Here is a 23,507-nt window from a genome sequence, read left to right on the forward strand (position 1 = left end):
TGTCAGCCTTACTCAACTGCTTTGGTTAAATAAATTTATAGATTCCATTAAGGTACATTTTACCCCATCCCAAATGTGCTTCAGAAGAACATTAAAAAGGCAATAACATTCTTTCTTACTACATGCTAACACAATAGAAATATCACTTCTACAAGAAGAAATAAAAAAGCTAAACACATTACTGTTTATTGAACTTCTGCATAGACCTATCAGGAAAGGAATTGTGCCTTTTGTCTGTTTCCAAGTATACATGAGCCACAGACAATCATATGTTCCTGCCCAAAGTGCCATCAGGTCCATTCCATTGTTTCACATTCAAGAGAAAACCGGGGCTGGGGAGGTTGGGGTTGTTGCTCAGTGGTAGAGCACGGGCAAGAAAGACCCTGGGTTTGATCCCCAGAACTGCAAACAAATAAAAATAAATATGAGTTAATGAAAATGATTGAAGGCAGAGTGATGAGGATTAGTTTTCAGGACCAGGTTATTCCCACCATTCTAACCCTTGAAATGAGTTTCTATGGGAGCATCAGTACTGTAAAATTGCAGAAATCCCCAAATCATCAACTATACCAGAATCCTAGCACACTATACCCTTTAAAGTGGCTTGAGTGATACAGGATATATTCTTTGGGCGTTTGAACTTTAAAAAATGTGCATATTCACTGTAGACATGAATTGACTTGTTAGGCTGTCATTCTATTTGATTACATAACATTTACCTGCAATTTGCTCTTATTTATATTTGAATTGTATGGCTTAGAGATTTTCTTTTATCCTTTTAAATATTCATACAATCACTCAAGCCGAGGCACTGTATTTTCCATGGGGGAAAGATAAACCACTGAGAGATATGGCTAAAGAGAATGTACTCTTCCCCGTCCCCCGCCCCCGTCTCCTCACATTCTCCCTGCATATGCCTAAGTAAAAATTATTCATTTTTTCAATAGAATCATGCTATATTTATCTTCTCTCTCAAAATTCAGATTTGCAAGCATTAACACGTTATTCTCAATACTTACACAATCAGATATGCTGACTGTGAAATATTATTTGAATTGTGTCTAAAATACAAATCAAATCAAATCAAGAATGCATCTGGGTATATCTCTCCCCTTTACAACGGCTTATACAATATGACCATGGTGAGAAAGGTTCTGTCTATTGCATGGTATCAAGACACTAGGCCACATGAGCATCACCTGGGAACTTGCAGGACATGCAGAATCTTAGGATTCATTCAGAACCACTGCATCAGCTACTGGCATTAATATTCATTTTAACAATCTGGATAGCTGATATGCATGTTAAAATTCAAGACGCACTGGCTACAAAAATCCCCAGCACCATTCATGTGAGGGGTGAGGTGGGGCATTGACAAGCTCTTGTAAGAAATCTTCAGAGACCTGCAATTGATGAGCATGTGAAAAGGACTAGATGGAGCCCAATAGCTATACCTGAGGAAATGGAAGGTGCATTTGTTCTATGGAACAAAAATCTAGTGGCCTATTTTAAAGTTTATATTTCTGATAGGCTGAGCCCCTCCAACTCTACAGTCTTTAATGAAGAAATCTCCCCATGCCAATGGTTTCCTCCAAAATGGAGGTCTGAACCAATGGAACCTTTAGCCTAAAGGTCAGAATGTCACCTGCAGATTACTGGATTGCATTATTCTATAATGGTATTGCCATCTAACAAAATAAGACAAATAAATCTACATTATCTGACCTGGCATCCTCTGTTCTCATCATTCTTCAAGAATATACATATGGGGGGGGGCAGGAGATCTTAATTCATTGCAACCTTCTCTATATTCATCCATTTTTCACTCTGATTCACTGAATAGAGAGAAGGCCTACTGCAAAATTTATTCACATCAAGTTCTCTATCAAAGTAAAGACAACAGTCTGAGAGCTGGGCAATCTCCAGCTCCTCTCTGATGAAGGAGGAGAGGTGATAACATATTTTCAAATTATCGAGGTACTATTTCTACTCTCTTCACCTGGTTTTCTTACCACTTGCATTTGTTAAATGGTTCTTAGCTTACATATTCAGGAGCAGACTGTCATTAATTGGATTTTGATCAACTGTCTAAGTCAGCTGAGTTTCCAGAATAGGCATTTAGAAGTAGCAGAAGCCCCCTTGGTAGCTCTAACAAGAGAGACTGCATGTTGGGTGGGAGGCTGGCTCCCTAGCCTCAGTTTCTTCAATTAGTAAAATTAAATATTCACACTTCATGTTTTTTTCATACTAGTGATGTCTCCCAAAGGCTACTGAGTACACTGTAAGAAAAGTCCAAGCAAGATTTACCTTAAAGGTAGGAGAAAAACATGAGAAAAGAAGACTTTCACCACAGTCTTCTTCTCCAACTCTGTATTTTGCTGCAGCTGGAACATCATTTACTCTGCACAGAGACTTGAGAGGAATGGGGAAGAAATACATTCAATGGGCTTCAGGAAACCTTACAAAAGCTGGTTGGGGTTTTACTGTATGAAGCATTTGTAAGATTCCTTTTCATGGTTTCCTTTTGAGCTATAATTTGAAGAGTAAAACACTCTCGTGGGAAATGCTCTATGAAATGGTTTTTGCCCCAAATGAATCATCCTGCAGATACTTTTGAGTGGGGGAGGATGGGTTAGGAAAGGGATGTTCTAAAACAGAGGTGAAAAACACCTCTGCTGTCTTCAGAAACCACACCGAATGACTGGCTGCCATTGTACTCTAACCTGTTTAAGGCTCCCCCAAGTTCCTTCCCCAATTTCCTGCTCTGCTGTGCAGACATCATATCTTGGTATCTTTGTACTGATCCCCTTTCATGACATTCAAAAACAAGGACTCTCCCATCTGCCAGGAAGGCAGAACTGTGAGGTATCTGTTGCAAACCATTATCTTCATTATTCTACCTAAACTGAGAGTAATATTGCTGATACCAAGCAGCAGTACTGAGAGCCTGGCACTGAAGAGCTCTAGGCAGCGGCTTATAGGAATTGCTAACCTGACCCTACTGTTCAGAGGGCCTCTACCTTTCAGTCTATCTGGATGGATCTGTCTCACTTCTTTTAGGGTATGTACATTTCTTATGAATCAGATGATCAAGGCTCCAAATAACCTTGAAGTCTCTCCTCCATCTTGGACTTCAGAGACAATGAAGGAAAGTTTTGCCCAGAGATTTATTTTAGGATTGTAGGTTTTACATTTGGGTTGTGAATATCCACCTTACAGTAATGGATAGAACTAGTCAATACAAAAGCAACAAAAATAGAGAGGATATGAGCAACAGAATGAACCCATGGGATCTAATTGATCTGTCTAGAACATTCTACCCAAACCAGCAGAATATCCACTTTTTCAAGTGTTCATAGGATATTCACCAAAGTAGACCATATTCTGGCCATAAATCAATTTTGACAACTTTTTAAGAATTGAAATCATACAGAATACATTATCTGAAAATAATGAAAGCAATCAATAACCAAAAGACAACAGGAAAATCTCCAAACACTTGGGCATAAAACAATACACTTCTAAATAATCCATGGGTCAAAGAGGAGGAATCAAAGAAAATTCAAATGTATGAAAATGAAAATACAACATGTCAAAATATGTGGGATATTGCTAAAACTGGACTGAAAAAGAAACTTGAAGCACTAAAAGTTTACATTAGAAAAGATAAAAGATCAAGAATCAATCATTTAGCTTCCTACCTGAAGAAAATACAAAAAGAATAGTCAAAGGAAGCTAAAATGAACCAAGTGAAAAAAATAATAAATAAATAAGGATAAGAGTCAAAGTCAGTGAAATTGAAACAATAAAATAAAAATAAGTCAATTAAGGGGCTAGTTCTTCAAAAAGATCAATAAATGATGAATCGAGTGAGATCAACAACAACAAAAAAAGACAGAAGTTAATAATCACCAATATCAGGAATGAAATAAGATATCACAACATGTTCTGAAGCTACTAAAGAGAGAATAAAAGAATACAACCATCAACTTTATGCACCTAAACCCCAGGACTAAGAAGAAATGGGCCAATTCCATGACAATCACGAACTATTGAAATTCAAAAAAGACGAAATAATCTTAATGGTCCTATAACCACAAAGAAATTGATTTATAATCCAAAAGCTCTAGAAATTATCATAAAATTTCATATTTGACCACTGACAGAATCTATTCTCAGATAAGACACTCTTCCTTCCAAGTCTTTTAAAGCCAGATTGATTTAAAAACTATAAGCTAAATTAGCTCTAAACTGGAAATCGTTTTTCTTTGTAGTCCTGGATTATTAATAAGTGTCTAATAAAGAAATTGTTTCCCCTGTTGGGGGGACCTGGTAATGTCAGATTGGCAACAGAAAATGTCTCCCATTAGAGATATTTCTGTATTAAAGGTTTTTAAATTTCCTCACTAATGTAGCTGCAACTTCCATATATCACTGCAAATGTATCACTTGATTTCTCCACAATTTCTTAACATCAGTGGCCTTTATTTGTAATCCTGACTTCATGCATAGGACTTTTACTATCTAATGATAAGGTCAAGAGAACAAAATCACCAAGAGGAAGAATTACGTCCCCCTACTGGCCTTCAGTGCACCTTTAGCATCCTCTTTAAGCAATTGCAGGGTATCCAATTTCCTTCATAAAATGTCACTGTCTATAGTTTTAAGCCCTAGAAAAGAAGTAGTAACTGACAGAGGTTTCGATTCTGTCAGGAGTGTAGAAAAATGAAGCAACGCTTTCATCGCAATTAAACAAAGATGGCAAAGACTGCCAGCAAGTGCACTGGGATTAAAACCTCATTTGATTTTACTGGACATAATTTTGTCCCATTCAAATGCTAAATCATGTTATAGCTAAGAATGCTATGACACCATCTGGTGTCAGTACCAGATGAGGATGGGAGCAGGTCAGATCCCAGGATAGAAGCCTGCAGGAGTCAGGAGAAGGAGCAATCAGAGAATCTCTGTGGGGAGCAGACTTCAACTAAAAGACAAGGAGGCCTATCTACAGCTCCTCCAGAAAATACAACTTTTACCATTATCGGAGAAGCCTCTTTCCTCTCTAAGATAGTCTGTATATTGAGTCACTCCCACAAATAACTCGTTTCTATTGGCTTCACTGAGGCTGAGCAAAGAACTTCCAAACCGGTAGGACCCAGAGCATCCATGCATTATCACACAGCTATCGTGGGAGCTGTGTTACCTGAATTTTATTAGCAGAGGTGATTCTCTGCAAGGTTGGGAAGACCACCTGCCTTCCCCAAAAGTGGTCAGTTCAGTCCTCCAATGGAAACTGTGTTGGGACTTTAGACCTGGTAACATGTGTCATGGTCACCAAAGCCAGGAGCTCAAAGGTCTCTGTCTGTCCATGTGTACTGATATTGTCACTTCTGGGGAAGACGCTGTTCAGCTAACATTTCCCTTTTCTTACCTCCCCACCCTCCACAGACCACATCAACCGCTCCTCATGTCCTTGACACCTGAAGCACTGCCCTTGCTTCTATTTTGAGCATGATGTTGCTGCGGATTGCATTCTTCTCATACAGTGTCATTGTCATTCCTTGGAGGTGGCATTTTCATGGTGACGTGTGAGCATGGGGCAAGTCAAAGCCACCCGGGGGGTCACAGAATATAGCTGGGATCATTTAGGTCTTTCTGAAACCCGAGGAAGAATTGCTGAATCCCTAAATGCTCCCATGGTGTTCTACAAAAGAGAAAATGTTATGCATATTTTCTCTACCACTGTCAGTCATCAGAGAAGTTAGTGGAGAGGAGAAATAGCAATATAGGATTCTGGAGGGAACTCTAGATTTGCTCTCAATCTAATTCTGTTGGCCGGATAACATTCATCCAACCTTCACCACCCCCCGCACAGATCCCGAGTTTATAGGTTAGTGGATTCCAGCACGTTTGTAGCCCTTCTATGACAGTGTTCTGCAAGTCTGAAATACTTCTCTAGACAACTGTCACATCATGGTACTATGCTAAATAAAAACGAGATCATTCCAGTGGGATATCTGCATCTTTCCGCTCCTAAATACAATGGTGATCAAAAGGATAACTTCTCCGTTGATTCTGCACCAAGATCTAGAAGATTATAAACTAACTTTTTAATAAATATCAGCCGAAAAAAAGTCCCAAATGCAATATTATCTCTCTAATCTACATTTAAACTGAGAGCTCAGTGACCACCAAAATGATAGAGAAAATAACATTTTTCCAACAAAGAAAAAACACTGTCAAGTGCTTTCCTTAAAATCACCAATAGTTTGAAACCATTTTTGTTCTTGTAACTGCAGAAGTATAAAGTCCATTCTGAGGTCAAATATATTCTTTCCTGAACTAATACCGTGTTGAAAGAAGACAAAATCTGGCTGGCTGCCATAGGTTTCTGTAATTCTCCCGCAGACTTTAAATAGGTCATAAGATGAATTAAAGAACATACAACCATCTACAGTATAGAGGAACTTAATTCTTTCTTCACTCGGACCAAATGCTGGCAATGTCAGCATTAGTATTCTTGGGGTGTCTGTGATTGGTACTGATCCTTGGCAAAGACTGTGTTTTTTTTTTTTCCCTCATAATTTGTTAAAAAAAAAATGGTACAGATCTCGTATATATTACATACATACATCAGGACATATTACACGTGCATATACATATATTCGGTGTAGCAATCTGATCACAGAGCAAGCATTCATGAGCAGCAGCAGAGAGCATGTGATCTTTAGGGTGACCTACTTACTGTAGGCAGCTTCTCCCAGTCAGGTGGTCTTCAGCATGACAATTAGCAGTTTCTCCCGCAGTTTGGTCAGCAGGAAGGACAGCGCTCTGCCTAGCACAAGTCACTCAGCCCTGTTGGGTTTCTGCTGCTCTCTGGGTAACGGCATTCCGTTAGGAGTGTGACACAGTAGGGAAAGAGACCGGTTCACTGTGAGACCTGCTACTCACTCTCGTACAGTGTATCGGCCCCCCTTCCCACTGCACAGTGGCTGCCGGGCCCTGGGCAGGAGGCACGTGGCCCTCGTGAAAGTGAACCACGGAGTCAGAGTTCCACCGAGACACACGCTGCTTTGTCGGTAGCTTTCTTCTAGAGACAGTGCTTTTTAGGACGGTATCAAAAACAACCTAATTTGGTTCCCTAGCCTTAGGGACAGGGATAGCACTCTCTTTCAGTTAATGAGAAAAAAATGTGAGCTAGGAAGATAGGGATGTGGTTGGTTCTCTGCTTTAAAATAAAACTGAGAAGATCCAAAAATAATTTGTAGAGAATGTGTTCAGCATGCATGCCTGGGAGGCTGGACTGATGTGTGCTTCACCTCCTTCTTGTGCCTGCTTCTTCTGTACACAGAGTTAATCAAATGCTCTGATGGCTTCTCTGGGGAGGGGAACATGCTGAGCTGACTGAAATCGCCAAGGTTGGGCACTCCACCAGTGGGTACACCTATGGAATTCACCGCAAAAACAACTGTGCTGAAATGCAAAAGAGACTCCAAGTACCTGCTTGCTGTGCTGCCTGTGGCATCTGCTGACCCCTCTGAGCACTGTACTGAACCGAGGCCATGGGCCGGTACTGCTGCGTGGCTGAGGTAGGGTACTGACCAGATGGGTAATAATAGACAGGCATCTGGAAGACAGGGAGGAAAAAGCAGAGAATGAAAACCGAACACAAACCTTATCTCACATAAAACCCACTGTCATCTATGATGTCACTTGATTGAAATAGATTGTAAAAAGGGGCCACCGTAAACTTCTCCCTGGCCTGTGTATGGGGGCAAGTGCTGTGTGTATGTTCTCCTGTGATGAGCTGGAACCCATTCTCCCTTGAACCTGAGCTGGTTCTGGGACCCACTTTTACCAGTGCAGTGAGGTAGAAGTGATATCTGAGACTTTTAAGCCTGAACCTCAGGATGACTTGCAGCTTTACTCCTGCAAAAGAGGGACCCAGCCACCGGGCAAGAAAGGACCCAGCTACCTGCTATAGAATGAGGCCATATAGAGATCAGGGGCACCCCAACTGACGAGAAACCCTACAATTTCCCAGCGTGTGCGTGAGTCCTAATCAAGTCATCTCAGCCGATACTATGTGGAGCCGAAAGGAGCCATCTGTAATGTCTGACTCAATTGCTGACCTAGTCATGAGCCATACAATGTTTTTTAAAAGTCTACCAAAGCACTTTGCAGAGTGGTTTGCACATAGCTAGAATCAGGAAAATTTATGTTCAATATAAAAGAGGAAATATGTTAAAATATCATTTATGTCACCTTCTGTAACTTCCTAATGACTGAGTGTGAATGAAGAGCTTCTAATTACTTCCATTGAAATAAAGTGTCTTCTGATCTGGAAGGACTTCTTTGCCTGCCTCAGGTCGCTTATATTAAGGCTACTTTCTTACTGATCTTAGTTAATTATTTTCCTTCTTCAGGCTTCAGACTTTTCTCTTATCATCTTCTCTAAAGTAAAAATGGAGCCAGCTCTGTAGACAGCTTACAAGTATTATACGCATAGAATAAAATTATGAACCAATTATTTGCGAACTGTGATTTTATGGCTATTTTATTTTCTGATTTGCTGATGTCAAATAGGAAATACTTTTCCCTTTCAATCTTGCTACTGAAACATGTAACATATTTTCTCCCCTCAGGATAAAGTAGGAACAAAAGATAACAGAATTTTTGTAACTCTGGTTCTGCAATTCCGTGAAATCATTATGAATTATAATTCTGACTGCCTAATAATATGGACATTCGAAGGTAATGGGCTGAAGGAATCTAAAACAATCACGGGTCTGTGTCTGGCAACTAATTTATTTATTGCATACACTGTGAATAATAACTTAACCCTTTTGATGAGGCAGTTTACAACAATAAAAAGCTAAATAATTCTGGTGTAGTCATAGGTTTCAGTTTGCTTTGGTGATTTGTGGTGCAATGAAAGATTACTATAATTATGCATTGCTTTCTCCCAATATTAAGAAAAACTGTGTAATTCATTTGTCAGCATTATATTTGCATGTTGTTTAAGAAGAATAGCATTTCATTTCTTAAGACAAGACTGTCCTGTTGAAATGTAAGCTCATGAATGTGATATCCATTCCTTGGCTTCCCCTATTACGCTCAATACGAAATATAAAAATATCTTCAAGGCTAAAGAATGGAGTTCAAATGCTTGAAAAGTTCCTAATGAGTACTAATGATTTGGAGAAATGTCAAATTTCACATAAACCTTTAAAAAAGCTACTTTTTAAAAAACTGCACTGGGGATTTGGTCACCTATGTCCAGCACTTTCCACAGTACAACAGACCACCACCCTGAGGAATTAGGACCTCCAGCCATGTGAAGAAAGGGGCACTCGACCCACCCTCTTGCATTCTCAGAGAGAAAGGAAAGGGAGCTGGGGTAAGAGGAACCTTTGGAAGGATCAATACAAAAGGTTCCAAAGAAGAAAGGGGGAAGGAAGACAGGAGTAAAGATAGTCCGAAAGGGAAGAAATATTAATTTTCAACCAACCATATTAAAATAAGAAGAATCCAAAGATGGATGAGAATAGGAAAGAAATAAATGAGAGAAAGGACTGTAAAAGATAAGAACTTCTCCCATTTCCCTTCTTCAAATTCCTCTTTCCCTCGTCTAAATGTTTCCTACTTATTCTTTCTAGTGGACATTCAGAAAGCACACAAAGTCAGAGAAAATTGTCCGTCAAGATTATTCTCTGCACAAATTTAATATATTTCCATAAACATCCATGGGCTGAATCCCAACTGAGTTGTTTTCATTGTTCTATAGTTGGGTAACTGGAATTTAAAATGTGCACTACGTTGAAAGATACTAAATGTTATAACCTATACCTGTATCTGTGGTTCTTTAAGAGAAATATTCATAAATGTCCAAACTGATTATGAACTGTGAATCTCTCTTTTGTCTCCCTTCTTTTCTATTTTTTCAATCTGCAGAAGAGAGAATGAAAGCACTTCTGTTTGCAGACACACCAGAGGTTTTGAATTATCTTTGCTTTTGCCATTCACTAATTTCGAAATTCCCTCATTGGGGAATGACTTTCTATATTCTTAAGTCTTCAATTAAGCTCTCTGCCAATTTCCTCTGACAACAGAAATGGATAAGGACACTTAGATGCTATTTAGTCTACAAGAGCTAAGCAATTTTTTCAATAATTAAAGCTGAAGTATTTAATTTATTAGTAAAATAATTAATATATTAATGAAGTCCTTTCTCCTGTAACTTAAAATTATTTTACACATCTCCTTAAATCCCACTAGGGAAGAAATATTATTGAGAGGGAGACTGAAGATGAACTATTAATTAATCACTCAAAATAAAATGAACAACTGAGTGAAAATCATTTCATGGTACACGGTTTTGTGTGGCTGCAAGAGAAAATAATTTATTCAAGACGTTAAGGCAGTGAAACAAGTGATACAAAGGTGACACTGCACTTTAAACAGCCCATCCAACGCAATACTTCATAATCAGGATGGAATTTGCTTGGGATATGTGTGCCTTGAAAATGGACCAGAAAATGCCTCTGTGCATTTTACATCTTGACAGTAATCACTTCCAATATTCTGCAAGAGATACCCAAGAGAGCACCGGAGATGTTTGGTGGTGAACAGTAACACATAATCAGTCTTTGGGAAGACAGTAGAAATCAGTGATCTGTGGTGTCTTACATGCTCAAGTCAATTAAATATGATTAATGGCTACCTGTGAGAGCAGGCGTGAGTTCTGCTTCCCCTCAGGGAGAGGAAAGGACAGTGGATATTGGTTTAACTTCCTCCTTTATATTCATAGAGGAGCTCCTGCCTGGAGCATCAGATTAGCTCTGGAAAATGCTTGTGAATTGATAAGAGGGAAAAACCACATTTCCTGAGCAGCAGGAAGAGGGGGTTCAGGGGTCCCTTGGGGGCAGACCTTCCTTTCCTGGGCAATCCCGGGAACAAGGCATCACATGGGAACAGAGGCTTTTCATGGTCTCTTGTGCCAGCAGCCTGAAAAATGGGACCTTCCCTCGTCGTGCCCTGGGTAACCAATTGGGTCAGTTTCATTGAACTTAACTTTCTGAACCCCATGACCATGCACAACCAATAAACAGAAGGACAAAACAGGTCCTGGGGTTGCAGGGAAGACCTACATGAACCAGAAGGGGAAGACAACTGGACCTGGTGACATTCTACATGGAAAGAGGGGTCAAAGTACAGGTGGGAGAAGAACACACCAACCTGTGCAGCCGGAGGTTGTTGCACAAATCCCTGGGGGGAAGGAGGGGGCTGAAGAACTTGCTGTGAGATGGGAGGGCCAGAGCCAGAGAACCCTCCTGTGGAAAGCTGCTGGCCTGTAGAGGCAATGACATAGCTGGGCTGCTGGGCTGGCTGTGGCAGGAGGGAGGACGGGTAGACAGGACCCGATGGCGGCTCAGGGGTCTCTCCTGAGGACTGCCGGCTCAGGTTCATCTGGCTGAACTGCGTTGCCACATCATCTCTCTGCCACCCAAAGGGGAGAAGAAAAGAGGAAATTAGGACGATCAGCTTGGTAACGAGGAAGTCACACTGAGGCACGCACAGGACACACATAATTGGGGGGGAAAGAGAGGAAGTATGAATTGAAAAAATAAAATAAAGAAATTCTTCGGTCAGAACACAAAAAAGAGAGCATCACATGAGAAATCAGGCTTTAATCATCCTAAGAACTGTAGATGGTAAACAGTTTGACCCAAATATCCTTCTTCAATGCAAGCAAAATAATCTTTTTTTTAATGGAGGGCTCAGGATCCTCGGGATGGTGCTGTAGACAAGGTGCTGGTGCTTGGTGCTAGGCCCTGAAGGGACGGCTGGTCTCCCCAGCAGCAGTCGTGGATCTGCCTTCTGGAGAGAGGCAGACACTCCTAAATTCATCACCACTCACAGCTGCAGCAAAGGTGGAGCCAGGATGGGAGTCACCAACAGGCTGGCTGGGATTACATGCCTGTATCAGGGAGCATTCATTCGCTGCCTGGGCCTGAAATTTAGGGATAATGTTCACCCTTTAAGTTATTGCCACAAAGGATCTACTGGAGTGAGGGTAAAAAGAAAAGAACCTGGGGGACTGGCATCCCAGGGGAACACCTGCATCAGGAGCGTAGGATGAGGGTGGCTACCACCTTGACTCTGACCTTCAGAGATTCCCCAAACCCTCACACCAAGTGCATGTTTCTCTTGGTTACTTCTGAGAACCTGCAATTCCTTCTTAGTTAGTAAGCTCTTTAAATAAAGGTACCAGATTATCGAAGTACTGAACATAAGACAGGCAGATAACAGAAAGGAAACAAGAGATGTCTTACAGAGATGGGTTGCATTGTTCAGGGATGAGACATTCACACACAAACCCCCACCTCACCATCAGCCCAGGACACCCACCCGGGATCAGCCGGAGCTGCATAGGAAAACAGCAAACCGTATGAGTGTGCGCTCCCAGGGGAAAAGACACATACATATAATACAGTACCATGGGGAAGTGCTGCGTTGGAGACACAGGCAGGAGATGCTGGGGAGGAAAAGAGACTGCCGGATATTGCACTGACTGGGAGGGTACCTGCAGCCCCTGGACAGACTAGGGGGAAGAAAAAGCTGATCAGGAAACAGAAAAGCACAGGGGTTGAATCCCACAGGAGGTACAACACTGTCCCTAACGGGTCCTGTAGGATCAGTGCAGCCCAGGGAGGAGAAGCAGCCACCAAGTAAAAGTCAAGGCCATGCAGACCAGACTGAGACAGCCTTGAGGGAGGCTAGTTTGCACAGAAGGAACACTCCTTGGAGAAGTTAGTGATGTACATTTGATGTTGTTGGTGGTTAGATTCTCTAATTCTAAAAGTATTGCCCAAGGACTAAGAAATAAGAAAACAAGTAAAGTGTTCTAGTAGCCTATCTAGAACACTTCAGGTTCCTGTGGCGATGTCCACATGTTTCCCTAGGAAAGGAGGCAGTTCTGCCTCTTTCTAAGAGGCATGTGGAGGAACAGCAGTTCATTTGGAATGGACTGATTTTCTTTCCCCCCATTGATAACAAGTTCGATACTGACTCTTGGCAGACATGAGCATTGGATCTAGGATGGGAATGGATAAGCAAGATGATACAAAGTCTGAATGGCATTATGAGTTCAGTCTGTAAGACAGACACTACTCAATACATAAAAACAGATTCTAGACCTAAGAAAAAACATATCCCTATTACTGCTCTTACTCTGCAGGTACATCCATTGAATTTCTATCTAAATTTCAACATCAGATGAAATTCTGTCAACCTGCAACCATGAATGCTAGGTGGACAGGTTTTACTTATGAGTGGCACCCCTGGAAAATTCACCTCCTCCCTGGTGCCCTGCTGCTCTGAAGATGATGAAGCCTTCATCTGGGAATTCTTTCCCTCCCTGGCTTCCAGCCAGCCCCTCACCTGAGTGACCAGTGGACCTGCCATCTGTGGCTGTGGTGGCTGCACCTGCTGCTGAGGCTGCGGAGAAGGCTGCTGCTGAGGCTGCTGCTGGGACGGTCCCACCATGGTGCTCCGCAGGGGCTGCTGGCTGGTGGGAGGGTTGTATATGGCAGGAGTCCCATCAGGATTCACAAAGGGCTGACCTGAAAGGAGATCAGAGCTTGATCCAGTTGAACTTCTCAATCTGTCCCTAACAGAAAGAAGCTCGATGATAGTGCAAAATTAGCTCAAAATAAAGGGGCAGGATGGTGGGCATCTGAACACCACAACCTTCACCTGAGTGAAGGTTTTACTGCTTGTGACCCAAACTAGCTTAGGTTAGATGACAGTGTAAGCCCATAGCAATTTAAGAAGCAGAAATAAATCCACCATCTTCAGGGAGCTTTGCCAGAGCTCAATGTACCTGTGGACAGTGGCATCCAGTGGAGAGACCTGCAGAGAAGCAATTTTCACAAAGTCACATGTTGTGCTGCTGGGTACCTCACAGCCATCAGTGAGATAACACACACTGAGGAGCACGGCTGCTTCCCATTTACACAACACTAGCTACCCACAGTCACAAGTTATTTGCCCATACATTTATTTTGCTTCCACTAAGCCCTGTTGCCAATTCAGAATCATCGTCAGATCCAGAACTACCTATCCGACAGAATATAACACATCCATTTGCTCACTTCTTTAAGCAGACATAACCAGGGATTCACAGGTTTCATATTTTAAAGATGATGCATGATAAACTCATCACCGAATCATCCTGCAATGGAGCTTATATATCTGTATTACTTTGCCTGATGAAATAATGCATGTTTCACTATAGCTATTGCTGTTACTAATAATATTGCTTTATGTTGGAGGAGTAATTTTTTCCTTTGCAAAATAGTATCATTTCAGCCTCATGATGATTCTGTGAGGAAGAAAAGTAACATCTCTGCTTTTCAGAAAAGGAAATGAAGGCTCGCCAGGAAGAACTCAGGAATACCTAGAGCAAAAGAGGGGAGCAAAGGGCAATAAATGGGAGAGAGGGAAAGAGTAGGTAAAGGAGAGAACATTTGATTTCCAATGTGACAGGCACCTTACATGCACCATTTCAACTCTCCCAACAACACCATAAATATGTAATCTCATTTTCATTTTATTCTATTTTTTGTTTTCTGAGAAGCACATCAACATTTCCATTTTAGAGATAAGAAAATTAGGGCTCAAAGAGACCAGAGAACTTGTTCAGAAATTAGGCAAACAACAACAACAACAAAAAAAAAAAAAAAACACAGTGAGAGAATCAGAAAATGATTTGGTCAATAAGATTCCAAAGTCCATTCCCTTTCCAAAATAACTTAATTGAATTATCTAAGCATACATAATGAGTACATGGCACAAGAAGAAATCATGGGATGAGGGAAGAAACAATCACAATTGGAAGTTATTAATCAATGCAGAGGAGTCAGAAGAGATACAAGATGTGCTTCAAAGGCGAATCCTACCCAATATTGGCAGAAAAATTAGAACATGGGAAATGGATTGGCAAATTGTGGAGCTGTTTGTGAGCCTTTTCCTCCTCTTTCCATTGCCCCTGAAGCCCTACTGAAAAGGAAAAAGGAAGGTTTATCTACCAAGAGAAACTCACAGAAATGTTCTCTAGGAAACTGAGCAAAATGCCTGGAAGGAACAGGGTCCCCATACTGGGGATGTTGTTTCCAAGTATGGCCTCCACATATCAGCATGAGGCCAATGCTGCAGACAGATGCCAAGGGTTCCTCAGGCACATATGCAAAGCCTCTCAGTCCATACATTGCACTGAGGCACAGGGCTCACATGAACATTCTTATCCAGGGTTAAGAGCATGTGATGGCAGAGAAAATAGTCTGTTCTTTAATAATACAGATGAATAACAATGATGGATCGATGGTTATATGAGAAAAATAGCAACAAAAAGGGATCAGGAGAGAGGGACATAATCTAAAAACCCACCAAGAAGAAACAGAATATTCTAGAAAAAGGAAGTACATATGACATGTGATAAGAACAGATGGTATAAAATGGGAGCTCATTATTCAAATAGGCTACAAGAAAGAAATTAGTCATAAAAATTATCTACTATACAATCCCATTTATTACATATAAGATCAGACCAGACTGAACTATTCAATGGCAACAGAAATCAGAATAGTGGTACTGCTTGTGGGGGCATTAGGGAATCTACTGGAAGACTAGACATGCTTTATGTCTTGTTCTGGGTGATGTTTACACAGGTGTTCACATATACAAAAATTCACCAAGGCCTACACTGCCAATGGGCGCAGGTCATGCACTCCACCTACATGTTTTATACCTCAGGAAATTAAATTTAGAAAGTAAAATGGAACAGTTTGGGGGACGGCAAATAATGAGGCTGCAGTAGTGCCAAAGAAAATGCTCATGGGTAAAGAGAAACAGACTGACTTGGTAATCTAACTGTAACAGGAGCTCAGCGTCCTCCATCATTACCAAAGATTTTGAGTGCACATACATTGGTGTGTATGTAACACGAAGTTTTAAATGCTGCCTATTTACGAATGTGAGTGACAGGACTAAGGAAGTTCTGATAATAGTTTCATAACCACAGCAATGTATTGTGATAGGAAAATAAATGTACCAGAAATACATTCACAGAACAATGATTAAATCTGTAGTTTTTTTTTTTTATGTTCTTAATATTCCAGGCACTTGTTTTCTCACCACTGACATTTAATTTTAGCTACCTTTTATTGTTTTACATCTATTTCCTTTCTTAAAAATAAATACATTTGTTCTAGATGCAAAACCTGCAATTCATTTCCTGACAAAGCCAGTAATTTGGGAAAAGATAAAATGTACTTCAATTTTTTTTTAAAAAAAAAACAATGCATCAGCCTCTTTAGTACTCTGGTACTTGGTTTCCCATCCTTGTTTTATATTTTAGAAAGACAAAAGAAAAAATTTAGGTACTTCACTTTTAAAAAATACTCCACAGAAACAAGTCTACAATTTTATTTGAACTTATTTCAAATTCAGTCTCCTCTGTGCTTACACATACATGTATACACACACACACACAACAAACAGTAAGCATAAAGGAAGGATATTTACTATATGGTTTTCAATTTTGAGAAATGCGAAAAATGACTTATAATTAGAGTTAAAACATAACCCCAGCATATTTGGATGTACTTTTTGATAAATTCCAGATATTCTGCTTGAAATATGATTAATGTCCTGTGAAGCAGGAGAAAGAAGATTCTAAATAATTGTACATAAACAGTACTAAGGACTCTCTTAAGTAGACGGACTACAGATGCTTCTGGAAAGACAAGAAGGTATAAATGATATGGATTTTTATCCTCACCAAAGAAAGGCAAAGGGAATGGAAGACCTGAGAGAAGGAAGATGGATGCCTGAGTAAAGAACAAAAGTCATTTCTTAAGAAACCTGGGATAGATAACTATTGGTTTTCAAGTCAAGCAATGACAGCCTTTCTATATTCTATGATTTCTACCAATCCAGATACAATTTTTACAACTGAATACAAGCAATTAGTTTGAATGGCAGTTACTGAAGACTGAAGGAGAAAGAGAAGACTGGTGGGACCTGGGCCAATTTAGCCTAGAGGAGGTTTTCCTGTTAGAAGCAGCAGGGGCAGGTCCAATAGGCCATGTCAGTGTGCTGGCACAGGTAAGAGAACAGAGGGACAGAGGAAACCTGGACACCTTGAGTTCAAAGCAGAGTCAGAGAAAAAGATTAAATGCAGAGCGCTCGCTCCTCTCAAAAACATGACATTAAATGAAAAACTGCTCCACCATCCACATCAGCATGTATAACAGGTTGCAGACTTTGTTATTTATTTCAGGGAAGCAATAAATAAATAAATGACTAAATGTGACCTTTCCTTACAAGGTTCTGTAGACAGGCAGCTAACAAGGGAAATGAACCTGAGAGCGATCCACATAAGAAGCACAATACTCATATGATATTGGTTCCTAACCCCAAAGAATTTTTGCCACATGCTTAGCAGAAACTTATATAGGGAAGGGTGAGAGGTGTGGTTTCTGGGAGTCCCCATCAATGGCAGTGAAAAATGAGTCCAGCCCAGAGAAGGTCAACTGCCAGTTTCAACAGTAGAGATCACATGAGAGATTAGGTAGAAACACATACTTACATGCACATATGATTGACACATGGATGTAATATATAGCCGTTCCATGTATACACATGCACATGCCTCTTTTCAATTCATAAAAATAAATACATTCTAGAGAGAAGAAATATCAGAAATCACCTTGCATCTCACCACTCAACTACATTATAAGACACGGTAATACGTTTTCCTTCTGGTCTAGGGATATTTTAATGTCTAGCATTTGTCAGATCAGACAAATGTGTGTGGAGAAACTGTTCGACAGTGTTATTATATCCTTTTTCTTAGTTGAGATCCTTTCAAAAGAGATATTTTGATAACAGCTCTAAGTGACTCCATCCAATGAATAAGAATTGGGACTTGGCACCAGCAACACTCCATTTCCTTTTTCTATAAACAAGATTATAGATGATAATATACACATACCCATGCACAACCATGCTATCATTACAAATAATATTCCTGCATTACACCCTAAAAATACTCTATTGAGCCTTTTTGAAACACTCTGTAATTTTGTTTAAAACAAACCACTCAAAACAAATTTTTAATGTGTGCTCTTTTCTGCAAGTCCTCTATCTCAATTAAAAGTGAAAGAATTTAAGCCAACAGAGTCAGATCAGACTTTGATCAGTGCCCAGAGTAATGACTATGATCCTGCTCTTCTTGTAATTTCCTTTATAGTGCTTACAATAATCCAAATAAAATAAAAGCAATCCAAAAATCCTCCTTAGAAGTATCTAATCTGGAGCTCTCGAATGGTTTTCAATAAAATGATTATTTCCTTATTTTCCCTCAAGCTTATGGCATTTTCAAAATGTCTCAATCAAACACCATGCTTTGAGAGTGTGCCATATGTTTTATGAAAATGTGGCAATTATTCAAGTGACTATTTTACTATAGTTTTCGTGTTCTCTGAATTTCCCAATTACTCGTAGAACTACATATGCAAGAAGATGGAGTCAGATTACTGTTAGGAGATACTCACCCAGCATTGCATTTTCAAACTTAGAGAGTTGAAGAAACACTCTGGAAGGATCTAAACTCAACCTCGGATCTATTTCAAGACAGTTCCATTTTTTTCCCCCCAATCACTCACTAATAAAGGCCTCTCAGGAAGTGACTCATCAATGTCAAGGTTTGTAAGCCAGGGATTCTTCACCAGCACTGCTGACATTTTCAATCAGATAACCCTCTGCCTGGAGGGGCTGTCCTGTGTCTTAGGGAAGAGAAGCAGCATTTGTGGCCTCTACCTACTAGAACCTATAGTATCCCTTCCTCCTTATGTCATGATAATCAAAATGTCTCCAGATGCTGCAAACTTTGCCTCGCAGGCATGGGCAAAATTACCTCTCATTGAGAAGTTTCCTCCACAAAGCAAATGTTCCTCTGTCTTCTAAAAACAATTTTCCAAAAAGAGTTCAGGTCTATTATCCCTAAAATACATCAAACTTTCCTCTGTTTTCATCTCCTCTTCATTATTGTTATATTTTATTCCTCACAAGAGCGGGGAGAAGTTCTAAGGTGAGAGAGCAACTTCTCTGTATAAGAATCCACTGTGACTCTCAAAGGAGTCCTCAAGTTCCTGAAATATCTTTGAATGCAAACAACTGTTTTGGCATAATACCACCTGACCAGGAATTAGGACTGAGAAATACAGGGTTTTAATTAGTATATGCCGGCTCGTTGCACTATGGTCTCTGATATTTCTTCCCAGGAATACATGAAAGACACCATGGTCAGGGGAAAAGGGACAGAGAGAAAATTGAATCTTCTGCCAAGTATCTGTATTGCTATAGATATGGAAATATAAATTAACTGTAGACCTATCCTTCCTGAATAAAGATGCCACACTGCATTCATGCAATCATCTCTCCTACTCAGATATTTTCAAAAAACTTACTAGCAAATTCATAAAATCAAACACAAGAACAAACCACTGATAATCTTGCAATCCTGTTAGAGTACGTCATAACTAACCTGTGTGTGGATTAAGAAGGATGCTTCCAGGAGGGATGCCTGTTGCAGCTTCAAGTGGAAGGAGGATGTAGCTGGTGCTGCTGGGAGGGACCTGGCCCCCCATTGTATTCTCTGGATAAGGCACACAGCCAGGAGATCCAGCTGCCATGCCTGAGACCAGGGGTGTGCTCTGGAGAGGTGGATGGGTGCGGGACAGTGATCCTGAAGAGCCTGCGCTGCTGGAAGACTCGGAACCTGGCACAGTGATATGAAATAACAAGTCATTTGGTACACAACACAGACGAGAGAGAACATGGATCTTTGTCTAAATGCTTACTTTTCCATAACCCATCATTAAAGTAATTGAGGTGTTTGCAGGACAAGATTAACGAAAGCTTAACTAAATTGTGGGCCCACATTTCACTGAAATCATTGCTATATATTTTTCATGTGTCTATTTTCTAAGAAAAGAGGCATTAGGATGAGCACTCTTTCTCAGTCTTCTCATATACCACTAGGGTAATAAATTGGGAAATGGTATCTTGAAGCTCTGAACTCAGTACTTGTGAATTCTTATATCCTTGAATAACTAATACCATAGAGATGTCTTACTGAGTTGCAATGGTAAGAATAACATAAATGGGATGGAGGTTGAAGAGATTGCAGCTTAAGAAGGAATCCTACTACATACTGATTACATGCATGATTCTAAAGTACTATTTCTTCAACACCCACACAGCTGAGTTTTGAAGGGAGATAGTGAGGAATGATCCTTTTCTCCCATATGTGAGTAGAAAAACTAGATCATTCCTCTTGGGAGCATAGCATGAAGGAATGAACAAATCTAAAAATCAAATGGCATCTCTTTTTTTAAGGAGTAGAATGGTTTAGGAGAATATGTACAGGATTGAAAGTTAGGAAGACATGGATAAATCAGGAAGCTGACTCTTTCTAACCAGCTGATCAGGGGAAACTTTAAACTACTAAAATTTAATTTTCTTTTGTGTAAATATGGAACAACATAGACTTTAAGGATTTAAGTAAAAGAAGATGGGAGAAATCAAATATTGGGCTTGGTATAAACTATGTGACAAACAGATAATGGGCATTATTAAATATATCAACAAGATATATTTAAGAGTACATTTGTACTGTCGTTCACATATTTGAAGCACTCTTAGTAACATAGCCAATGAAAGGAAGAAGGAGAACTTGACCTTCATCATGATCAAGCATCCTTCAGTTAAGACTGAGTATTCTTTGGGGGACATAGAGAAGCACAAATATTGGTGATGTTTACGGATATCTAAAATATGAAGACAACAGGGACAATGTGTAGAATCCACCAAGTGGAAATTATCCCTAATCATATCTTGTCTCCCTCCACTGCAAAGAAAAAAAGAAACATCTGTCACATTGCACGTCTCCTGGGCACCCCCTGTCTTTTAATGTAGCAAGAGCCAAAGAGCTCCAGCAAGCATCAAACATAGCAGTTATGGGTACTAAGTAGTAACCAGAGTATGGAGAGAAGGTACACCAAGCAAAATTCCCATTATTGTAAATTCAAGCTAATAGGTGATCTGGATGATATCACGGTTTGCAAAACATAGTAAAAACATTTTTTAAATCAGCCCATAACTATTGATTTGTGTCATTAAAAATGCATTCCTCTGTGTTATAAAAAAGTATCAAAAAATACAAGCAACAGTTATCATTCTTCCCAAGATTCTGAAAAAAAAAAAAAAACCTTCTAGCTTAATTCAAGACTTTTTAAAATAAGTGAAAAGTGATAGGACTATGACATGCAATTGCAGAGAAGAGGGGCAATTGGAAAGCCAGATAACTTTCAAGAAGGAAAACAGTATTTATCAAGCACTTAGTATGTATAAGCACCTGGATAAACACTTTAGTAATAAATACTACGACTGCCTGCATAGGTAGGGAAAGTGAACACAGAGAAGTTGATAACCAAAGTCAGCTCATAGAGGGTTTGATGTAGGAAGACAGATTTGACAGCCCAACCTTTAACGACAACTCTGCACTGCCTCCCAAAAGTGTGAAAGGTCTATAGCATGGGAAATCACCTAAGTCCTTAGCTGGGCATCTTCTCTGCTTTTCCCATGACTTGGTTATTAATAATGATAAAGCTTTAGGTTAATTCAGGATGCTTCCTCTGAGTGGTTTAAAATGCTCATGAGATTCTGGGTAACATATGGGGAGAAAAATTAAGGATTTAAAATAATATTGAAAATGCTAAGCATAGTTTTGAGATCATACCACTGAAATTAGGACTCTGGGATCATAGTCTCCATGCAGATTGTAGTGTTTGCTTGTAAACTTGCTATGAAATAATACAACAACATCCTGCACCCAGCTGCTTAACGTCATATAACATTGATTTCACTTATCTCCAGGCTAAGGAGTTAGACAGCGAGAGAAGTTGGGCCCATGAAGCACATTCCAAATCTGAGTCGGTGTGGGCTAGGGCTAGTTGGGTGTGAGTTAGGGGAGGTTGCATACAGAATGAACAGTCAAAGCCAAATCCAAAGAGTGAGTTCATTTTAGCTTTAGAAAAATAATCACCAACCATTAATGACAATATTTTCCTCTGTCACTTGGGGAGAAAGTAGCAGCATCAACAGAAAAAGCAGGAGACAATGCGAATAATTTGATGTCGAAGGTGAAAGGAAAGAAGAAATTTAAGGTTGAATTAAGTGCTCAACACTCGAAAACTAGAAATAAAACCAAATTTCTTCAGAGGGCGGCTAGGCAATAATCACGAAGCTAGGGCTTTGAAACTGGCCTTTCAGGTTGACTTATAACCATCTGTGTCTGCCTTGTAAACATCTCATCACCTGGATCAGGCAGAGCAGTAGTCTATTCATAGCCGTTCCAGTGTTAATGCTGGACAGGCTAACAATAATAATATAATGCAAAGATTAGAAGTATGTAAAGGGTTGAAATCAATTGAAATTGGTATTTTAAAACTTAAGGATTTTGGATGCTGAAAATTAAAAGTATCCCTTTTCCTCTGTTCAGGGGCTTAATGATGGCCTTGGTCAGTATTTAAAAGGTATGTCTATGCAACAAGCAGGGTGCTAATCACTCTTTATGACTTGTCTAGTTTAATTTTGACAGCAATCTCATTTTGAAAATGAGAGCTGATCCCCAGGCAGGTTAAATCCATTTTCCAAGGCTCACTTAGTGGGTGATGGGGTCTGAGTTCAAACCTTGGCAACTCGACTACATGGACCAAGTTCTGAGTCTCTAGGTCATTCCTTCACCATCATGTCATTGATGTGAGGGCTAGCGCCCTGGCCAAGCAGGTGCCAAGTACTAGGAGACACACAAATTTGATGTTAGGGGCAGTTTAGGGGAGGGGAAAGGAGACTCCATCAAAGTGACTAGGTGACCCGGGTGAATTCTCAAGAGGGAAACAGAAGAAAAAGGGGAAATGGAAAAAGAAGAGACAAGAGATCACAAGGCAAAGAAAAACCCCCAAGCCAGGAGGAGGACTGGGCTGGAAGGAGCAGCATGGGCTGATTCCCTCGGAGGAAAGGGGATGATCCCCAGGGAAGAAAGGTGCTGCGTTTTAGTTTCTCATCTGCTACTTTCTAGCTTCAGAAAACGGTTTCTCCCTTAGGCTTCAGGATACTTTTCTGTAAAATACAAGCTCCCCCCAGATGAATGGGGAACAGTGACAAAGAAGGTGACTTGAAGTTCCCCTTACTTGACCAAACCTGAAGCAGGTTCCTTCCAACCAGAGGCCCCTCACCTCACCCTTCTTAAGAGTATTTCTTGTGCTTTTAAAAGACATAGATCTCTCCTGCCCAACTTTTCTATGCTCATCCCAATGCTTAAAAATCTCTCCCACTTTGATTTCGGTGGAGTCATTTCTGTCTCCCCTGTGGGACCG

General features: G+C 40.2%; 1 protein-coding gene across 16 annotated transcripts in view; it reads right to left on the reverse strand.

The window, feature by feature from the left end:
• Nucleotides 1–23,507, reverse strand: part of Arpp21 (cAMP regulated phosphoprotein 21) — a 148,889-nt gene that overhangs the window by 37,654 nt on the left and 87,728 nt on the right. For 12 of the 16 annotated variants that reach the window (XM_047530875.1, XM_047530874.1, XM_047530881.1 and 9 more), the window contains 5 exons: nt 19,613–19,846; nt 13,444–13,625; nt 12,500–12,604; nt 11,239–11,499; nt 7,501–7,627 (listed from right to left, as the gene is read on the reverse strand). In XM_047530875.1, coding sequence (XP_047386831.1) covers nt 7,501–7,627; nt 11,239–11,499; nt 12,500–12,604; nt 13,444–13,625; nt 19,613–19,846 — 909 coding nt within the window. The remainder of the gene's footprint in view (nt 1–7,500; nt 7,628–11,238; nt 11,500–12,499; nt 12,605–13,443; nt 13,626–19,612; nt 19,847–23,507) is intronic. The other 4 variants (XM_047530883.1, XM_047530884.1, XM_047530889.1 and 1 more) reach the window with 1 other exon arrangement.

Source organism: Sciurus carolinensis, chromosome 17, assembly GCF_902686445.1.
Source record: "Sciurus carolinensis chromosome 17, mSciCar1.2, whole genome shotgun sequence".
NCBI classification, from domain to species: Eukaryota; Metazoa; Chordata; class Mammalia; order Rodentia; family Sciuridae; genus Sciurus; species Sciurus carolinensis.